We start from the raw sequence: 19,523 nt of genomic DNA on the forward strand, positions 1-19,523 counted from the left end.
TGGAGATATTGAGGACATTGAAATTGTAATGCCAATAAATGAGGTTGTTTTCAGAGAATCAGCACTATTCAGTGGACACATTCTGGATGCCACTAGAGCAGCTTTTAAGAAGGACTCAAGCATTTTTGGCCTCAGACACTTCTGCCCAGCCTCAGTTCTCCAGGCGTCAGGTTGGGATGCTGTAGAGGGCATAGGCTACCAGGACTCTCAATCATGACTCTAGGATTTTAGCAAGAATATATCTTATCCAAAAAAAAAAAAAAAAAAGAATATATCTTATCAACAGCATCTTTTTTGCCGCATTCAATTTTTGTTCCAAGCAGTTTGCAATATCCAAGGCCTTAGTCTAATTAAGGTTATTGAGTCTTTTTACCCTCAAATAAACATACAGTGAAAACAGGGCTTCCCTGCTGGCAGGTGGTATAGCACTGGGCCTCCTGGGACCCCGCCTTGTTCTGAAGACGAAGAGTCATATAGTAGGGGATGGAACCTCTGGAAAAATTTCATTCCCAGCATTAGAGCTAGATAGGGGATATAGCCAGGCTCCTTCTCCAAGCTGCCCTCTCTCTGTTTCCCGCCCCAGTCAGCATTATAAATGTAAACTGAATTTTCAGGCTTGCTAAGAGAGCAAGAATTTGACCACTGCCCTGAGGGGCCAGCTCCTCTTAATTAACTAATTGACAGTGTGGGAAAGTAAAAAACCTGAAAAGCCTACATAAGCCATAATTTTAATGACTCGCAGGTTCTTTAAGGAACATAGAACTTCTTCATTTAACAGAGTGTGAGATAGAGGCACTATCTGCAAAGACTGCCTTGTTTGTTTTTCTTAAATAATTTTTAAAAGGATTATTGAAGTTTATTATAAAAATTTGGAAAATAGGGTTGAAAACCAAAGTGAAACTAAAATCCCTTGTAATTCCTCCATCCAGAGATTTTTTTAAAAAACACAATTCGGTGTATATATTTTTTGTCATTACACTTACTATGCCTTGAACAGCTTTCCAGATTATTTAAATAACATTATTTTTAACAGCTTTTCAATATTCCCTTATATAATAGTATTATATTAATCGATGCCTCACAGTTGGACAGTTACATTTTTGCCTTTTAAAATTATTATTATTAAAAAAGTATAAACCATTCTGGATTTTCTCAGAATAAATCCTTAGAAGTGAAGTGAATCTTCGCTGGCGAGAGGGATACAGAATTTTAACGCTTTTACTATATACTGCCAGATTTTCTTCTACTAGTGTTCTTTTTTTTTTTTGTCATCACGGTGTAATTTCATGTGTTTATCTTTGACAATTTAAAAAACAAGAACTTTGAGTGAAGATGAATGCCTTAGGAAAAAAAAAATGTGTGGAGGCAGTTTTTACCTCACGGAGTTCTAACTCTCACCAGAGAGGCAAAGAAGCCCGTGATTTTGATCTTACCATGTTTTCTGGTCCCAAAATGCACATTTCCTCCCCATTTTAACGTCTTTGAAATTGGGATGCATCTTACAATTGACGGCTTTTCATACATTAACTGGCAGCATTTTCCTCTGAATGGTACATTAAAGTATTGGTATGAAGGGTATCAGTTGCAGAAGAAACAAGAAAGATGAACATGTTGAATGCATGGCTACAAAAGCAGGCTTAATGCAGTGACATTAAAACCCTTGAGACAGCAGAATCCTTTAGGATGTCTAACAGTGTTGCACTTTATCTTCTAGGAGACACAGTAGGATTTCTGTTAGACTTGAATGAAAAACAGATGATCTTCTTTTTAAATGGTAACCAGCTGCCTCCTGAGAAGCAAGTCTTCTCATCTACTGTGTAAGTTCCTTTTCTCAGTCAAAAATGTGAGTAGATGCATGGAATGTACTTTTCTCAAGGGGAAAAAAAAATAACAACTTTGTCCATTTATGTAGTCAGTTGTGATGAGAAACCATTTTATCTGGGTTAACTGGGGACCCATTTGGTCGTACCTAAAACCATCCTAGAGTTTGATATAGGAAGATAAGAGCAGACTGTTCTCTGGTTCACAGTCCTGTCCAGGTTAGTAAACAGAATCTGTCACCCTTCCTTTCTGCAAGAGTATGACTCATTCTGACTTTCACTCTGACTTTCTGAAAACCACTTTATGTATGAGCTTTACTTTGTTTTTATGAATTCTCTTGACCGCTGTCCTCATTTTTATTTGTAGATCTGGATTTTTTGCTGCAGCTAGTTTCATGTCATATCAACAATGTGAGTTCAATTTTGGAGCAAAACCATTCAAATATCCACCGTCTATGAAATTTAGCACTTTTAATGACTACGCCTTCCTAACAGCTGAAGAGAAAATCATTTTGCCAAGGTAAGGAATCTGCTTAGGCTATCTGCAGACCTTCACATGCATCTTATAAGAAATTAAAACAATTTCTAAGAGACTTTCTCAACTTTTTACAAAAAATTTGGAGACCTAAGTAAAATGGATGACTTCTTAGGAAATATAAATTACTAAAACAGATCACAGAAGAGAGATAAACAAACCAATTATTACTGTAAAATTAAATTGAAAAAAATTAAGAGCTATACCCCCAAAAGCACCAGACCCAGGTGGTTTCACCAAATCTTTAAATAACAGATAATTTTATTGCTATTTAAAATGTTACAGAACCCAGGAAGAAAGAGCACTTTAAATAAGTTTTATGAGCTAAAAAACATTGGTATAAAAATCAGACAGTATGACCCATGCACATACACAAAAAGCTACAAACTAGCTTCACTTGAATATAAAGTGTAAAAATCTTGACTATTAGGAAACCAAGTACATCTTTTAACAGACTTGGATTTATTAAAACAGACTTATTGTTGGGTTTTATTGTGTGACAAAGATGCCAACACTGTTCTACAACCATTAGGACAGTGAATGCCATCTTGGATAAAATTTCACAGCCCTTGTTTGCCAAAGACTGATTGGCATTAATTGTCGCCTTGGATGAATGCCTGTTCTTCTTCCTTATGAGATGAACATAGTCTTTTCCTTAAGCTGGGAAAGATTCCATCTGCTTCCTGGTAATTACTTCAAGTTGAAGCTTGTCTCACAGTATGAGCCAAAGTTTATCACTTTTTAATAGAGCAGCTTGTTGGGCCTTTGTGAGGAAGGACGTTCCTGTTACTAATGCCACATGTGTTGTGTCAGTGACAGAGTCTCTCTCAGCAGCCAAGGAGACCACACTGGCCCTGGCATAGCCAGTGTTGGGCCCTTATGCCCTCAGAGGTGTCTATAACATAGTGTGTGATCCTAGGTCCTGTTCTGGCTCAAAAAGCAGGTCTGTAAAGAGCCCTTCTGGACTGTGCTTTACCTTGGACTCAGTGTCCCAAGGCTTGAGAATGGCTCTGCAGTTTCCAGTTGAACTAGAAAATGTCACATAGTGATGGCAGCCCTGCCTGCAGCAGCAGAGCCTCCTTATATCCCAGGAACAGAAGGGCCACTTACATCCCAGTTCAGGGGTTAGAGGTTTAGTCTTTGAACTTCCCTTCGACTTTTCTTGTCTTGGTGCATGACAGGGATTCTGGACTTAAAATTCCTCTTGATGAAAGTGTGAAGTAACACCTCTGTTTGTCATACCCTGTTACGTTTTCACATAGCCTGTCTCCTTGGATGTGGCCCATAGACAAGTCTGCCTTCTCACACCCTGAAAGGTACAACCAATCCATCTAAGAGTTCCCCTGGAGGCTGGCCCTAGTTAAGACTGCTTTAGCATTTAGTTAACTGCCCCTACAGAAGTAAACTGTCCAAAAGTCAGATGGCAATAGGTACCAACTGTCAGAAAGTCTTCTTTTATGAACAGCCTCTACATACTCTTATGGTACCACATCAATTTGGCACCCACAGTGCAGTCTGCTTGGATAAGAACCAGCAGAGTTACAAGCTAGGGCACGTCTATGCTGCATTAGACTTCGTTGTGTCTGACAGTGACACCAAGAGAGGAGTTGTCGGAGACTAATTGTGTGGCCACCTTAATGCCAAGCTCCTGCTGGTACCTTGCTCCCCTTAACATTCCAGTTGCATTAATTACAAATTAAGGCATTAAGTGTGAACATGCCTAAAATTGCTTTCTATGCCATTAATATTTTCAGCCCATGTTCCAAAAGCTTATATTCAAGGGTATCTTTTTACTCATTAGAATAGTATTCTTTTCTGGCTTTGAGGTAGATCAGTGGCCCTGTGTCTGCTGGGGATTTTGTAAATTGTTGTATGTTGTATATACTCTCTGTCTGTAGTTTTTCCATTTATTCCTTTTTTTTTCCTTAAACTTTTTATTATGGAAAACTTTAAATACCCACAAAGGAAAAAAAAAAAGGAATAGTACAGTGAAGCACCATATACTCACCTAGTCATCCACTTACAGCCACCTGCTTCTCCTGCAGTCTTCCCTCATCTCTATTAATAGCTCCATGTCATTCCAGTTTCCCTGGCCATAATTCTGGAGTAGCCTTGACATGGCAGTGTATGACTTACTTCCATTTCCACATCAGATCCCTCAGCAAATCCTGTAGGCTGTGCCTTCAGAACATATCCCCGATCCAGCTACTTCTTGTCCCTCTCACTGCCACCACCACAGTAGAAGCCTCCATCATTTCCCATCTGGATTATTTTTGTCCTGCCCTTGAACTAGTCTCCCTGTTCCTGCCTTAACCCCCTTCAGTCTCTTCAGCACAGTCTCCGGAATGACTTTGCTACAACATAAGTTAGATCATGCACGTCTCTGCTCACAAGACTCTTACCTAGTGGCTTCCTATTTCACATAAGGTAAAAGCTTAAATCCTACCAGGCTCTGTAAGCACCTGCTGTATCAGCCATCCTGGCCTCCTTGTTGCTCCTGGAATATACCAAGTCTACTGTTGTAGCCTCAGGGTCTTTGCACTAGAATGTTCTGCAGCTAGAATTATCCCTGCCTCTAGAAGGGCTCAATGTGTTTTCCAGCACCACCAGACAGTTAATTAAATTCTGACACTCTTTACCTGGAGATAGCTCAGATCCCACTGGTGAAGGCTCAGTCCTGCATCCCCTCTCCCACTTTAGATGCCAATTGCAAGTCCAGGTTGTAACCAACTGGCCATAAATTGGAGGTTGCCATGACCTCCTCCTTAGGTTCAATTAATTGGCTAGAGCTACTGCCACAGAACTCAGGAAAACAGTTTACTTCTTAATAGTTTACTGATTTATTATAAAAGAATACAACTCAGGAGCAAGCAGGCTATCTGTGTGCCACTCTTCCTGCCTCTCCCGTGTTCACCAACCTGAAGCTCTTCAAGCCTTGTCCTTTGGGGCTTTTGTGGAGGCTTCATTATGTAGGCCTAGTTCATTAAATCACTGGTCATTAATGACTGAACTCAATCTCCAGCCCCCCTCCCTCCCTTCTTGGGAGGTGGGGCCGGAGAGGGAGGAGGGAACTGAAAGTTCCAACCCTCTAATCACCTGGTTGGTTCCCAGCCCCATCCTTAGGTGCCTAGGGGGCTTTCTGAAAGTCGCCTTATTAACATACTAGAAGACCTTTAAGGCTCACTCCCTTCTGGTCTTTACTTAAATGTCATCTTAGTGAGACCTTCCCTGGCTGCCATATTTAAAGTTATAACTCCCTGCCTCGCACATACACACTCCTTATTTTCCTCCCTGCTTTATTTTTCTTCATACTGTTCATTAGCATTTAAAATTCTGAATATCTTTTTTATCTGATTAACAAATCTGTTTCCCCCCATTGGAGTGTAAGCTCTTTTCAGAGGCAAGGGTACTTTTTCAGTCCTCTCCACGCTAAATCTGCAAGGCTTGGACCAGTGCCTGGCAGGTAGTAAGGCCTTCTGTGAATTGAATGACAGTTTCGTGTATCTCTTGCGCATCCATCAGGGCTATGCCTTCAGCAGAGCATTTCTGCCTGTCTGCTTTTCCATTCCAAGCTGAGTGAAGGTATAATGCAAGGGTTCTAACCTGAGGTGTCTGGACTTCGAGGGTGACTATGACGGGCCACCATAAACACCTTGAAATTGTATGAAAATTTGTGTGTGTACATTTTTGGGGGGAGACGCTCTGTGCTTTTCATCACACTCTTAGAGATGTGTGACTTAAGAGGTTAAAATTTGCTGATAAATTAAAAAGAGCACTGGACTTAGAACCAAAAGATTTGAATTTAATTCCTGAATCTGTTTATTGTGTGTGACCTACGCAAATCATTTCTTTGTCTGTGACTTTATGCAAATCATTGTCCTTTTCCTTTGTAAAATGGGAATGACTATACCTCCTTCATTCTCTATTTTAGAAAATCATCGTAAGGTTGAAATGAGATGTCTTGTGTGAAAACTTTCCTGAACAAAGCTTAAGGAATAGTAGACACACATGTACAGGAGTATTTTTCAGGTCTTTCGTATGCATCACTGCTAACAGGCCCCATTTATTTGTTGACAAAATAGGTTCAAACTGTGTTTTCTATGCAGGCACAGGCGTCTTGCTCTGTTGAAGCAAGTCAGTATCCGGGAAAACTGCTGCTCCCTGTGTTGCGATGAGGTAGCAGACACACAATTGAAGCCATGTGGACACAGGTAAGAGGGTTTGTGTGGTTATTTCCTCTCTTGTACATTCCATTAGACAAAGTTTCACCCTGTTCTTGAATTGCCTTTACAGTGTTACCAGTTACAAGGCTGTTCATTGAGGTTGGTAATATCCAAAGTGGGCCCAATGAGACATTAGAGTTGGCCAAGTAGTACAGGGCCGTCTTCCAGAAAGTACAGGAAACAGAAACAGCTGCTTGGTATGAAAGGCCCATGGTTTTGTTTTATTTTGTTTCCTCAGGACTATATTTTTAATACAGTTTTCATTCACAAAATGTAAAAGGTTTAATGCTCTTTATGAGCCTCTTGGGCAATCCCCTCTAGTTTTAGAGCTTTCTCATTAACTTACTACTTACCATCCTAACCATTGAGAAAGCAGTGCCTTCCTGCCATCTCACCAAATTTCAGTTTGTGAGATGAACTCAAAGGGAAGCCTGGATCCTGTATAACAGAGTGTCCAAACATCAGCAAGAGCAGCAGGGAAGACAGTCCCTAAAAAAGGCCATCTCAGCTAAGGTTGGTGAGGGGACTAGGAGTCGGGCAGTGTGCTGGCCCAGGCCTGGCCCAGGCACGCGTGCTGGCTGTATGTGAGCAGTCCCTGTGTTGATGTTGTAGGCCAGCTCCTGTAATTCATCACATCCCATTGCCTGCCTTGCTCTTATTCTTGACGTAACTTTAGCTACCAGGTCTCCTAGGAGATCAGAGCCTGGACTGATGGGCCTCAGTTTATCTCCCCCAGGTCTGACTCAGCCTGGGCCCCTGACTCTGCCTCTATACATTTGCCATCTCATGAAATGGGTTGCTGTCTAATCAGCTGGTAAGGGAAATACAAGCAGTGAGTTTGCCTGTTTAACCCTTAGCTATACCAGTCTCTCTTCTGAAAGAAAAGCACAGTGACTGAGCTGTGATTATTCCTCTGTATCAACTCTGCATCGCAGGACTCCTCAAAGTCTGGATCTCTGAATCAGAATCTTTGAGCTCTCTGGCCCTTGTTGGTGGTTTTACACATAGTAAGGGCTCATGAATGAGGGCTGAAATCTAAAAACTTAAGAGCCAGGTATCTTAAGTATAACCAGTTTCCATCCTAGAGATACCCAAAACAGAGCGGCAAGAGGAAATTAAAAAAATGAGAAGAAAATTTAGCTCCACTTTCAGCAACAGCAATTCTAGAAGGGTAGAGGTGAGAAAGGAAATCTAGCTAAACTGAATGATGTAAGTCAAGCCCTAGAAGAGACTGAAAATCTAAGCATTTCTATTACCATAGAGGAAATTGAGGTGATTATCACAGCTTACCTTTGCCTTCTCCCGTAAAAGCACTAAGCCCAGACGGCTTCACAGGTGAATGCTTCCAAACTTTCAGAGAATAGATAGATGCTATCTAAACTTCTCCAGACCATAGAGAAAATAGGAAAACCACAATATTCTTTTCACATAGCCTGTATGATAATCATGTGAAAAGCTGATAACGCACATAGAAAAGAAAACTTATGAATATAAATCTAAAAATCCTAAATAAATTATTAGCAAATAGGACCCAGCAACACAACCACAGGGGGAGAGGGTGTGCTTGTTTCAGGAATGCAAAGGATAGCATAGTATAGGAAATTAAGAGAATTTACTAAAAAAAAAAAGATAATTTACTCAAATAGGCCGAGGGACAGGAGAGTAAGGAATTAACACTTTCTCCAAAAATGCTGAAAAGGCATTTGTTAAAAATCAGTATCCATCCCAATGGATGGAATGCTACAAAACAAATGGATATAGGGAATAAAATAGTATAAAATAAGAATGGATGGATACTTCCTTAACAATATAAAAGACATTAAAAAAATACATAAAAGACATATATATCTCAGCCAAACACTGGCATCTTTTTAGTGGTGACACACTGGAAGCATTTCAAGAGATGCTGGGGACAAGACAACGATGCTTGCTGTCAGCACTATGACTTGCATTGTATGATCTAAGGTAGTTAGACAAGAAAGAGAAAAGGGATTAAAACTGGAAAAAGAAGCAAAATCATCATTTGGAGATGACAGATTACATACCTGAATACCAGGAGAATTGACTGAAAGAAAGCTTATTAGAATCAGTGTGACAATTGAATAAGCTAGTTGGTTATAAAAAATAACTTAAAACAATAGATTTTCTATGTATAAATAGCAGCTAATTAGAACATTATTTGAAGATCCCTTTTACGGTAGTCAAAAAAAAAAAAAAAAGCCTCAGAGTACACTCCAAGATATATGTGGTGCCTATCTGAAGAAAACTTTTAAACTACCAAGGAATGTAAAGATTTGAATCAATGGATCTGTTCTTGGATAGGAAGACCTCTAAGTATTGTAAAGGTGACAATTTCCCCTAAACTCTAAGTTTGGTCCAGGTAAAAATGACATCCCCCCACCCCTGGAAATCAAAATGCTAATTTAAAAGTTAATGCTATGAAAGCAAAAAAAATTCTGAAAAAAGAAGAGTTATGGAGAAGACTAACCCTACCTACTGCATCTTAAAATACACGAAAATAACTTAAATTTGCAACAACATAGATGAACCTGGGGGGTATTATGCTTAGTAAAACAAGTCAGACAAAGAAAGACAAATACTACATGTTATCACTTACATGTGGAACCTAAAAAATAAAACAAACGAATAAATATAACAAAACAAAAACCGACAGAGAACAAACTAGTAGTTACCAATGGGAAGGGGGTGGGGACAAGATGGAGCAGGGGATTAAGAAGGGATACAAACTACTATGTATAAAATAAATACACTGTAAGGATGTATTATACCACACAGGGAATATAGCCAGTATCTTATAAATAACTTTAATTGGAGTATAAACTATAAAAATTTTGAATCACTACGTTGTACACCTGAAACTAATATAATGTTATAAATCAGCTATACTTCAATTTTTAAAAATGTTAATAGTTTGGTCCTAGTATATGAAAAGAATGATACAAGAATGTAACAGGATAGAAGCCCAGAAACAGAACTAATTACAAATAAAAATTTAATAGATGATAAAGGCATTATGTTATATCTGTGGTGAAAGATGGACTATTTGGCAAATGATATTGGGATAAGTGGAAAAAACAGCGTATCACTCCTACCTACATACACTACTGTATGTTATAGGCTGTGTACATACAGGCTTTCTGGAAGAATGCACATGAACTTTTAACTTATTCTTCAGAAGAGGAAGATAGAGGACCAGAAATTGGAGAGAGACTTATTGTTTATCTATTTACTTTATGTTTTGGTCACGTGTGATTATTACCCTTTCATTTAACATGCTTATTAACATTTTAGGTTGAGTCACCAGTTCGTCAGTTTGACCTTTTGAAGCATTGACCTAACTGGCATTTATTATGTCTTTCTCCTCAGTGACCTGTGCATGGATTGTGCCTTGCAACTGGAGACCTGCCCATTGTGTCGTAAAGAAATAGTGTCTAGAGTCAGACAGATTTCTCATATTTCATGACACATGTGAAGAAGCATCATGGACTTATTTCTACTCTATTCCAGCCGATGTTGAAAAGAAAAACAAAGAAAAAAAATCTCTAATCAGTTGTACGCACATTGAAACTTATAGCCATGGCCAGATTTTATGCTAAAAAATGGTAGTTTGTCAAAGACAAAATTCTCCTAGAATCTAACCCAACTTGCCAGCCCTGAGAAATTCCTCTTAAGGCCAAGGAAAGCTGAATGCTAACAGCTAGGCCTGTGGTACTTCCATGAAAAACAATAGGAGACCATGCCCTCCTGCGTGCTGAAACCACACCGGAATTCTCCAGGTTGGGTTCATTTGATTGTTTAACACAGGATGTTTTGTCTCATATTCTAAAGTTCTTATTTTGGGCAAAAGTCATTACAGAGAAGTAAATGACAGCGTTTCTGGGGTAAGCATAACTTCCCGATGGTCAGAGAGCCACCGGTTGTGTTAAGCATGGATATTGCACTGCAAGACTTGAAGCTGTAAAACTAGAATCACACAGGTCAATACTACAAGCAACATGGAGGGCCTGAAAGAAGGTGCACAGACTGTAGGGAAAAAAAACCCCAAATTTTTGTATTTCAGTGATTCCAAAGAACATTCTAGTTTTTTTTAACTACAGAAAATTGGTGGTATTTTCACATTCATGGTGTTTCTATCCAATTTCAGCACCCACATTTTGTGAGAAAAAAATGTTTTAACAATGCAGGAGGAATTCCTAAATTAATTGCAATGTTAGACTGGAGAAAATTTGGTATTTAGGGTCTTTTTAAGGTACCATCAAATCAGGTTTCTTGGTTTTTGTTTAAAGAAATTTTTTTAATCAGTATTGTTTTTGGAAGTAATATACTTTGCAACTCTTGAACTAGTCTCAAAAACTCTTAGAGGACAGTCTGAGAGCACGTATTCCTATTGTTTAAAATAAATACATGTTTTTGAATAGTAAATTCAATCATGGATTGTTGACTGTATCTTCATCAAAAGTGTTATTCCCTCTCAGGGTCTCTGAGGAAGACCTTCAAGAGTTTGGTTTTTTCTCCCAGAAAATTGGAAGGTAGAATTGTAAATTCATAGAACTTATTTTATAATGGTGTACCTCAGCAGCTGCCTTTCAATTTATGCCAAGTCCTTACTGAGTTTATACTTGAATAGTAAATATGTCTTCTGAGTTTTACAGTGTCTTAAATTCAATGCACATTATTTTCTTCCTTTCCCACCCTTTCTCGTTTGTAGTTCATTAAACTGTCCCATTACAGAGCTGATTTCCTTCCTGGCTGTACTTGTTGGGGTGCTGGATTTTTTTCCATGTCTTTAGTCTTCCATAAATTCAAAAATATATATAAATATATATATATATATGTTCTCTTCTTTAGCTTGTGGTGAATACAGTAATTTGCATTGAAGAAATAAAACAATTGTTGCCTTTTTTGATTAAGATTTCATAACTTTTGGGTATTTGTTTCTTTCTCATAGGGTTTCAAGTATTTTAAAAGAAGACAATGTGTTATTTATTTATTTATTTATTTATTTATTTATTTATTTATTTTTGAGACGATGTGTTTTGAAATGTTTAGTGCAGTATCTGGCACATGCCTGAGTAAGTAGGTACCTATTATCTTTATTCCCATTTGTTCTTAGTACCAGAGATGGTGAAGTGGATTAAAGAGGGCCACAAATTCTTTGACATTCTTCCCATCTATAAATGAAGTTTATGCCCCCTCCCCTTAAATCTGAGTTGGCTTTGTGTTTGCTTGACCAGTTGCTATGCCAGTTTCCCAGAGCTAGGCCTTTGAGAGATTGGCAGCTTCTGTTTCTTGTCTCTTCAAATATTGGACATAGCAGCCATGGTGTGAGAAAACCCAAGCATCCCTGGGAAGACCTATATGGAGAGGAACTCCCACTTCCCCCAACAGTCCTCTGTCCAACATCCACAACTGAGCTGCCACAGCCAATACTAATTTGCCAGCCACAAGAGTAAGCTTCTCAGAAGAGACTTCTCTAGCCCCATTCCAGCTGCCCCAACTGATGCCAAGTGGAACAGAGACTAGGTGTCCCTACAAAGTCCTGACCAAATTGCCGATTAGTGAGCAAAATAATTTTTTTCAGCCAGTAAGTTTTTGGATAACTTGTAACAGTGTTAGATAACCAGAACAGACGAAATCAAGTTTCCTCCACCGCTCTGATCCCATATATGTATTAGCAGTAGAATGTGTGGGCAAGTTTATTTAGTCCAGCAGAAGTGTGGCTTATAGAGAAAGTAGGTCACGAGAAAATTTGCTGAGTTTGCCTTGAGCTGTGTGACCAGTGTTTGACTTAAACAGAACTCGGCCCAGTTATTTAGCAAACCTTTCTAGATGCCTGCCTTCTACTTCGTGCTAAGCAGAGGTAGTACCTCTGAGAATTGACTTCACCCTGGATACAACTGTGTCATGGTAACCATTTTTAATTCCACATTCCACTGACATCTAGTTTATGTCCATTAAGATGTCTGTCAGTTCATTAAGACTGGCCATTTGACCCCAGATCAAACCTAAGCCATACCTAATATCCCTCTAGACATGTACTATATATTCGGCTTAAGGATGTAATGCATAGAGACACAATGTCTAATGATCCAATCAGGACAAACCAGGTCTAGAGTATCCTTTCGTAGAATTTGGCAGTTTTGGAGGGGACTTTTCGTGGAGCAAAGTCACCTGATTGTGTTGCTCAAAGTGGTTCTGTCAACTTTTATCTTGCCTAACTACCCAGGAAGACAGTGCCAAATAATCTTTATGGGGTGAATATTATATTTATGATGTAAATTACAAGGCATCCCCTTCCTGCAGTGGGGCTTTTCTTCCAGGAGAGGGAGTAACTGTCTCGCAAATCTCTGCATTATCTGGTTCAAAAGCTAAGTGATTGGCTCTTATTTTCAATTTACAGTGTTCTTAAAACCCGCTTTAAAATTACTTAATCTTCTTAAATCTTGTAATTCATTCCCAAATTGCAAGTGAGGAAATCGAGGCTCTCGGGTTCGATTCCTTCCGCTTCAAAATAGGGGCGACGTGAGATTTACTCGCCCCAAACGTGCCCACTAACATCCAGCGTCCCTTCGCGACCTCCATCCGTTTCCCTGACTTCCTCTCCCTGTTTTTGCCCCGCCCCTGGCGTCCGGAAACACACGCCTGTGATTGGCTGCCGGGAGCCGCGAGGCGGTGGAAAGGTCGCGGTGTCCATGGTGACGGGAGGCGGGACGCGATAACGGACGCCCGGACCCTGCGGCTGCGGCGGCGCACGTAGAGAGGCCCGGTCGGGCGTGCAGGCCCGGCCGGCGCGTGGCGGTAGCCAGGGAGCTCGAGACTGGGACCTTACGCGTAGGCGCTCCCGCCCTGGGCCGTGAGCCGGCCGTGGCCTCGGCGGCGAGGCCTCCTGGATGCGGGTTGGGTAGGAGGCTGCGCCCTGCCCGCGGGCAGGGTAGGAGGCCGTCATTGCACCCGCTCGCCCGCGCCCGGTGTATGTGGCGGCTGCGGCAGCGGCGGCGGCGATGGACGCCCTAGAGGAAGAGAGCTTCGCGATGTCCTTGTAAGTGACGCCGCCCGGGCCCGGGAGGCTGGAAGCCCGGCTACCGGCCTCCGCGATGTAAAATGGGTGTCTAAGGTGGGTGTGGGGACCAACAAGGCTCCATCTCGGTTTCCACGGTCGATTCCGCTGCTGCGACCGTCAAGTTCAGGCCTGGAGGCCAGGAGTACAGCGTGCTGTCGTGCGATGATACACGCCTCTATCACAATACCCCTGCTCCAGTCCTTAGTCGTCAGCAAAACCTGGCGGGTTTGAGCTGCCGAAGCCCTACCAAGGGTCAGACCACCCCACCACCACCACCCTACTCCCCCACTCCCCCAGGGACTCCCGATCTTACTGCCTCCCTTGGCCAGCTTCGACCGCACCAGGTTTACGCCCGCCCACAAGCAGATAGGTGTGGGGTGATAACGAAGATGCGGTGAGTAGATCCCGAAGGAAATAAATGGGAGGAGACTTAAGATGTCCTATGCGAGTCTTTGCTCCTCTTATCTGTCCCTTTTGTAATTCCTTGTTTCATGTCAGGTTTTCTGAAAGTCGATCCATGACATGATTCAACTTTGATGTTACAGATGGGTCAAGTGTGTTTTCTTCTGTTTAGAGTTGCTAGATTAGACGGTAATCATTCTTAATTGTTGAAGCTGGGTGATGAAAGTTTTTTGCTGTTCTTTTTTCCTCTGTGCATGTTTGAAAATGTCCATAATACATTTTTTTAAGCGAATTATTTGCAACAGAACCTAATTCAGGCCTCTTTTTCAGCTCTTCCGCCTCTGATGCAGAATTTGATGCCGTGGTTGGATATTTAGAGGACATTATCATGGGTAAGCTTCCTTACCTGTGCTCTTTAGTTTTTAGACCCTTGCTTTTAAGGACATTGAAATCAATTTGGAAAGTTAATTTTAAAAAGAGAGAAAGCATCAAACTGCATATAATTTGTAAGGTAGCATACTATAATACGAAGTAAGCCTTACTGTGATTTGTCTTAGAGGCATATAGCCCCATACTCCTTAAAACAACTAATAACCATAGATTCAGTGCCCAGAAGGGAGTTATACAGGTAACGGGGCACCTAGAAGTTACAGAGCTTTTGGCAAAACTTTAGAAAATATTAACCCTACTTTATTTCAGAGAGTAAGAGCAATTTTGTTTTTTAGTCTTGAGTTTTAGTATGTTTGGTACATAAACTGCAGTGTAATATTATAACCATAGCACACATGTCCATGAGGAACAAGGTATCATACTTCAGCTAGTTCCATAGGTTCCGAGTTCCTGTTTGTGGATTCATTTTGGCATCCATAAGCCCTGCTAAGTAATAAGCAGTAACAGGCACCAACTATTTAAGACAAATATGTGGGAGAGAAAAACTTGAGAAAGTTTTGTCTGCTGACTTAAGTTTTCTGAAAATGAGGAAAGGAACACTATATTTGATGTTACTAGCTGTATTTGTTGGTCTTGGTTAGTAAAAAATCACTGACCAAGTTTTTGTACCTGTACCTTCAGGTCTTGTAAAGATCCATGTCCTTAACCCCCAAAGACAGTTGTTTCACCATTAAGCATTAAGATCCCATGTGGATCTGAGGATTTGTGGGGACTGCTGAGGGTACTTTGAGTTCTTTTGGCTTCTGTGCTGTGGGGGGAAGTGAGCCTTCTGTAAGCCCAGGGTACTTATCCCAAAGTCTAGGTCATTTGGTAAGCTTTCCTTTTATTTTTAGAAATAATACTCTCTTTGGTTGTTAAAATTCCCTAATCCCTAGTAAGTGTTTGCTAGGAACTAATCTCTCTACATGAAAATTCTCATCTAGATTCCACCTGGCAATCTTATATGATAGGGACCCTGATCATCTGCATTTTCCAGTCGAAGAAACTGGGGCTTAGAGAAATTTATAACGTGCCCAAGATCACATAGTTACAAGTGGCTGAGGCAGTCTAGCCTCTGTCAGAGCCCATCCCTTCAGTCACTACACTGTTTCCACCACTGCTGCTGAAATTACCTTATGAGAACCTTTTCATTCCTTTGTGGAGAAGTAATGGGAGGGAGTTCCCAAGCCACCCTGGGATGTCTGTGTGTTTAAAATGGACTAGAGGATGGCAGTGGTGGTTGTGCAACAGTGTGAATACTCTTCATGCGCCCAGGCTGCACATTAACACCTTTGGCTTTCCTTATGCTAGAGACTGGCCATTGAGAAAGTAATTCGGCTGGCATATAATTCCTACCTATTTGTAAATCAGAATGGTTTTCTAATCTCCATTAAAAAGAATACATTTTTCCTATTGTGGTTCAGATGATGAGTTCCAGTTATTACAGAGGAATTTCATGGACAAGTACTACCAGGAGTTTGAAGACACAGAAGAGAATAAGCTCACCTACACACCTATTTTTAACGAATATGTAAGTGGATTCCTAGTTCTCCTACTGGAGATTAGGGTTTCTTTAAAATATGAATTTAGGGTCAGATGATGTTGAAATTTACTCAACTTTTAAAATCTGCCACCAGCACTCTGCCAGGAATTCTAGTTAGAATCTGGTTTAGTTTACATCTCCTGTTGTTTTCCCCTTCACAGTTCATGGGGTGGTTTTCGAAATACTTAATGATTTTATCTTCTATTTTAAAAGATATTTGGCTTTATCATAATCCTGCTTTCAATTACAGTACAGTACACCTTGCATTTGTATAATTTCGACCTTTGGCTTTCACACACCATTTTTTTCCTGCTACACAATCCAGTCAGGTATGCATGACTGTTAGTTAAAAGTGAAAACCAAGACCAGGATCATTAACTAATTGGTGGCAAAACCAAGACTAGGACCCATGAACCTCGACTCTTGACCCTTGGGTCTTTGCACTATGCCAAGGCCTTGTGCAGCCTCCTAGAATGATCTCATCTGTTTGAGAAGAGGTTTGAGCCTCCAAGACTTTCTTTCCTTAATACAGAAGCATGGCAGAGTCAGTGAAGGTTTCTTCAGCCAAGCCTCAGCTCAGAAGGAACCTGTGATTGCCTCCAACACTATGCCTTTTTGTCTGTTCTTTTTGCACAGATTCCATCTACCCAGGAAGAAAAGCCCCACTTGCTTCATTCCTCACTCCCTGCCATGAGGAGTGAGAGCCTTGCTGCTCCCTGTCCCGACCTACTTTGGAGCATTCCTCTTGTTACAGTGTAGCTGCCTGTGGCCGCCTCTCTCCCGTGGTGGGCCAGGCACTGGGCGTGTGCTCAGTGAAGGCAGGAGCTGGGTTTGGGTTCTCTTTGGTGTCACCAAGCTAGGCACATAGAAGAGGCTCTTAGGAAGTGTTTGCAAAGGGCTGAAGGGCAGGCTTTCTGAAAAGAAGTTTTGTTTTCCTAAAGCACGATCTGACCAAGATTCTTTCCACTGTTAGATTTCTTTGGTAGAAAAGTATATTGAAGAACAGCTCTTGGAGCGGATTCCTGGATTTAACATGGCGGCTTTCACTACGACTTTACAGTGAGTTGAGCTTGACTCTGATTTACCTTTTCTCACCCTTCTCCTTCTTCACTCTGAAAAAAAGACCTTCCTCCCCCACCCCCCACCAGTGCTTGAACATCAAGGTTTAGAGCACTAAGTGGTTAGGTCGTGGGTGGGAGGCCCTCCAGACCTTTGAAGGGAATCTCAGAGATGGTCTGTGTCGTCATTCATTTGTGAAGTAGCCACCCTTTTCTTTTGCAGGCACCATAAAGATGAAGTGGCTGGTGACATTTTCGACATGCTGCTCACGTTTACGGATTTTCTGGCTTTTAAAGAAATGTTTCTGGACTATCGAGCAGTAAGTCCCTCTTGCCTGTTCAGCCACAGTGAGCCACTTAGAAAGTCCAGGTGGACCTGTCGAGCACAAACCACACCCCTGTGCTTTTCCCTGTAAGACAGGCCAGTATCAGCCTGGCAGCAAGAAACGTGTCAGCAGAGTGAGCTGCAGTCCTTCTCTGGCCGGGGCCCGGATCCCTTAATGAGGAATTACATGCTCATGGTTTTGGTAAAACAGGGTCCCTAAATAATCAAAATGACAAAACCAAAAAGCAGGTCTAATTGCTTTGGCTTTCCTATAATGCAGGAAAAACAAATGGTTTTCAGTGAAGACAGGTGCTTTTTTTTCCATTTTGGTTTTCAGGTGGATGTAATTAGGGATTGAACCCAGGACCTCATGCATGCTAAGCACACATTCTACCACAGAGCTATACTTTCCCCTCCTTGAGAGCATTTTCTAAAAGTGACCAGGGCCAGTGCTGAACAAAAATACAAAATCACCTCCTTGCCCTTCCTGTGTGCTCCCTGGTGGCTACCCTCCCATCTCCTCCTCCATGCCAGAAGTGGGTTCTGAGCTAGAAAGGACTTTTTTCCCCATCTCTTGCCTCTTAAAGTTGTTTCCCTTCTTGTGTAGGAAAAAGAAGGCCGGGGAGTGGACTTAAGCAGCGGTTTAGTGGTTACTTCGTTGTGCAAATCATCTTCTATGCCAGCTTCCCAGAACAATCTGTGGTCCTAGGTCCCACCTCCAGGTAATGGGCTCTTTCTGGACGTCACCAGCCCAATGGACTGGGAGAGACTGTGGCTAATGATGACAGAATACACCTTGGACTGACTTTTCTGCAATTCTTCATTAATGTTAAGTATTGATGGGTCTAGAAAATTACCTGACCCTCCTGGGATACTTTCTTGTCTCCTGAAACACCTTCTTTTCTTCAGTAACCCTAGTACTCCTCCCTGAGTAGGTATCTTTCCCAGGGGCTTCTAAGTCCAGCGTTCCACCTGGGGGCCCTTCCTCAGCATACATGTTGGTATGTCCACATTTGGAAGAACCCAGTCACCAACCCTCTTTTGGCCCAGGAGGCCTTGCATGTCCCACCAGGCTTTTTGTGTACTCACAGCTTTTTATATGGGTCAGAGTTTCAGTCCTGAGCGTCACTGGGGCTTTGAACTGGGAGTGTTTCAACTAAGGTGTTATTCAAGCAAGCTGCCCATGTGAAGATTTCTGAAGCTCCTACTATCATAGCCAGTCTTGGCTGTAGGAATCAACTTAGAGATGTCCTTTTCCTAAAAGCTACATGTGATCATCAATCCCTAGTCTTACATTTGCAGTCCTTCTGTCACTGTCTTCTGCTGGCCCTGATGTAGTCCCATTGTTTGTATAATTCTCGTTTACCCACTTTTGAAAAAATATTTTTATAGATGAATACTCAGGCTAACCTAGTGGATATAATCTTGGAACTTCCATGATTACCCACTTCAAGATCAAAGTATTATATGCTGTGTGCTTGTTAGTTGTTAGCGCTGTGAGAGCAAAAATGCTTTCTGGTTGGTGTTCCTGTTTTACTGGGCACCAGTGAACATGTGCAGTAGTCTAACAGGGATCCTTTTCCTGTCGCATGTTAGTGTTTGTGCAGGTTTCCTTAAAACACTTTCTGTATAAGTCAGTTCCCTAGGCTTTCTGTTGGGGTAGGGGCTCTGCACTTCCTTCTTGCTGTCAGAATAATCCTCCCAAGAGGGTGTTCCCCGGGTCTAGCTCAGCACAAGTAGGAGGTAGCAGACAGCTTGACTGGTCATCTGTCTGCTTGGATTGAGTATATTTGTTTAATACAATGTCTAATAGAATATTGCTGGCCAGAAAACGTGGATGTCACCTCTCTAGAAAGAAAACCCATAGTAATTCAATTCCTGAAGTGTACCTTATTTTTTTTGCTTTTATTTTTTTTCAAGTAAACATAAGAATCTGTACTGACTTTTCACTTGGCTGTTGTGGTTTTAAAGGATGAGCTACAGGCTATGTGTTTTTCTATCCTGACATGGCACTTGCTAAATGCTTTTGTAACGTGAGTAAAGTTTCAGGTGTTTTACAGAAACCATCACTCTAAATGCTTCATCCCCTTTCTTTACGATAGCTGAG

At 41.3% G+C, this 19,523-nt stretch overlaps 2 protein-coding genes across 5 annotated transcripts in view; both read left to right on the plus strand.

Annotated features, from left to right (window-relative positions):
* Positions 1-11,336, plus strand: part of RSPRY1 (ring finger and SPRY domain containing 1) — a 40,002-nt gene extending 28,666 nt beyond the window's left edge. For all 3 annotated transcript variants that reach the window (XM_031680626.2, XM_072967412.1, XM_072967413.1), the window contains exons 12-15: positions 1,715-1,817; positions 2,188-2,340; positions 6,462-6,566; positions 9,966-11,336. In XM_031680626.2, the coding sequence (XP_031536486.2) occupies positions 1,715-1,817; positions 2,188-2,340; positions 6,462-6,566; positions 9,966-10,062 (458 nt within the window). In that variant the 3' untranslated portion in view covers positions 10,063-11,336. The remainder of the gene's footprint in view (positions 1-1,714; positions 1,818-2,187; positions 2,341-6,461; positions 6,567-9,965) is intronic.
* A 1,966-nt stretch (positions 11,337-13,302) lies between these two features.
* Positions 13,303-18,222, plus strand: ARL2BP (ARF like GTPase 2 binding protein). 2 transcript variants are annotated; one of them, XM_006214516.4, is made up of 6 exons: positions 13,303-13,638; positions 14,392-14,453; positions 15,915-16,021; positions 17,007-17,092; positions 17,315-17,411; positions 18,024-18,222. In XM_006214516.4, exons 1-6 carry the CDS (start codon positions 13,601-13,603, stop codon positions 18,123-18,125), a joined length of 492 nt encoding a protein of 163 aa, XP_006214578.1. In that variant the 5' UTR covers positions 13,303-13,600; the 3' UTR covers positions 18,126-18,222. The 2 variants fall into 2 exon arrangements, with proteins under 2 accessions (XP_006214578.1, XP_072823525.1); XM_072967424.1 differs by lacking the exon at positions 13,303-13,638 and adding an exon at positions 13,716-14,053.
* The last annotated feature ends 1,301 nt before the right edge of the window (positions 18,223-19,523 follow it).

This window comes from Vicugna pacos, chromosome 9 (genome assembly GCF_048564905.1).
Source record: "Vicugna pacos chromosome 9, VicPac4, whole genome shotgun sequence".
Classification (NCBI taxonomy): domain Eukaryota; kingdom Metazoa; phylum Chordata; class Mammalia; order Artiodactyla; family Camelidae; genus Vicugna; species Vicugna pacos.